This window comes from Trichechus manatus, unplaced genomic scaffold, assembly GCF_000243295.1.
Source record: "Trichechus manatus latirostris isolate Lorelei unplaced genomic scaffold, TriManLat1.0 scaffold00207, whole genome shotgun sequence".
In the NCBI taxonomy this organism is placed as follows: domain Eukaryota; kingdom Metazoa; phylum Chordata; class Mammalia; order Sirenia; family Trichechidae; genus Trichechus; species Trichechus manatus.
This window is the reverse complement of record NW_004444143.1, coordinates 1,641,398-1,643,187: the sequence shown is the minus strand read 5'-3', so window position 1 is coordinate 1,643,187 and position 1,790 is coordinate 1,641,398. Positions and strand designations below refer to the sequence as shown.

Here is a 1,790-nt window from a genome sequence, read left to right as displayed (position 1 = left end):
GTGTCGATCCATCTTGTTGAGGGTCTTCTTTTGCCAGGTATATTACCTCATCTAATCTGGTGGCACAGTGGTTAAAGCACTCAGTCGGCAGTTCAAACCAACCATCCATTCCACAGGAGCAAGATGTAGCAGTCTGCTTCTGTAAAGATTTACAGCCTTGGAAACCCTACGGGGCAATTCTATTCCGTCCTAAAAGGTCGTTATGAGTTGGAATTGACTCCAGGGCAGTGGTTTGTTTTTTTTTGTTTTTTGGTAATTCTCCTAGTTACTCTGTGAGACAGGTACTATTATTGCCATTTTTATAGAGCAAGAAACTGAGGCACACAGAATATCACCCAGAACAATTGTTAACAATACATGCCCACTGAATTAGACTCTCCAGAGGACTAGCCCTGGCACTGATACTTTAACACACGCCTGCCCCTCCCCTCCCATTCTGTGGATCAGGTAGGCTGCAAACACTGGGCTGGACCATTGCCCACTTAGGACCAAGAACCAGCAGCAGGTTCTGGGTGGCAGCTCTTTCACCCTGACTGGGCAGTTCATCGTCCCTGCCCCCCCTTCCCTCCCCCACCCCATAGGAGCCCCGGTGGCATAGTGGTTAAGAGCTCGGCTGCTATCCAAAAGGTCGGCAGTTCGAATCCACCAGCCGCTCCTTGGAAACCCTATGGGGCAGTTCTACCCTGTCCCACAGGGTCGTTGTGAGTCAGAATCGCCTCCACCGCAACAGTTTTTTTTTTTTTTTTTCCTCCTCCACAGTAACCAGAGCACCGCCCCTACCTGAACCCAAAGACAAGGCAGAGCCAGAGCCCCAGCCTGAGCCCAAGCCCACAATGGAGCCAGTCACTGAGCATGTACAAGCTGAGCCCCCGCCACCACCACCAGCAGCTGTGAAGCCTTCTGTGACCCGGGAGTTGACTGTTGGCATCAATGGGTGAGCCTCTGCCCTGGCCCCGAGCTGCTCCTCACGCCTGAGGGCCCCAGGCCCCCCTCTGGCTGCACTCTGGGGGCCTGTCCACATTGCTCACAGGAGTGCTGTCATTCTGCTGCCCCCGGACACAAACCAGGGAACGAGGCAGACAGGGCCCCCCTGCCCTCAGAGAGCCCACAGCCTGGTGGGGAAAACAATAATCAAACAAACAGGACAGCCGAGTGGCGTGTGCTGAACAGCATGGAACTCGATGGGATAACAAGCATTAGCTAGGATGGTCAGGGAGGCCTCGGGAGGTGACACGGGAGTAAGACCTGCATGACCAAAGGCAGTCAACTGTGCAGCTTGCTGGGGAGTCTTCCAGGCAGACGGACAAGCAACAGCTCTAGGGTGGAGGGGGCAAGCTCGTGTCTTCCAGGACAGCCGGAAGGTCAGTGTGGCTAGTGAAGAACAAGCAGGGACGAGGAGGGAGGGAGGTGGGAAGCCCAGCAGTGGAGCTGGTAGGCCACGCTAAGGAGCTGGGATCTTGTTTTAGTGATAGATGAGGAGGTTTCAGGCCAACAGGCATCACCTACCTGCCCGTTTTAAAAGCTCCATCTAGCTACAAGGTGGGAACTAGGGGGTAGGGGATGGATGGGCAGAGGTAGCAGGAAAAGGTTATGAGGCTGGGGAGGTCATCTGGGCAAGAGATAATGGCGACCCATGGGTGGCCTTCTTCCCCAGATTGAGGGCTCCCACCCAAGCCTTCACACCTTCCTCTCCCATCCCCTCCTCTGCCTGCTGGACAAGAATTCTGAGGGCAGCCCTCACCACCCTTGTCCCTGGACAGATTTGGACGTATTGGTCGTCTGGTGCTGCG

At 55.0% G+C, this 1,790-nt stretch overlaps 1 protein-coding gene across 1 annotated transcript in view; it reads left to right on the top strand.

Moving 5' to 3' along the window:
* The window catches only part of GAPDHS (glyceraldehyde-3-phosphate dehydrogenase, spermatogenic), an 11,832-nt gene that overhangs the window by 3,116 nt on the left and 6,926 nt on the right, over positions 1 to 1,790 (top strand). The window contains exons 2-3 of the mRNA XM_004388189.2: positions 760 to 934; positions 1,761 to 1,787. Of these exons, the coding sequence (XP_004388246.1) occupies positions 760 to 934; positions 1,761 to 1,787 (202 nt within the window). The remainder of the gene's footprint in view (positions 1 to 759; positions 935 to 1,760; positions 1,788 to 1,790) is intronic.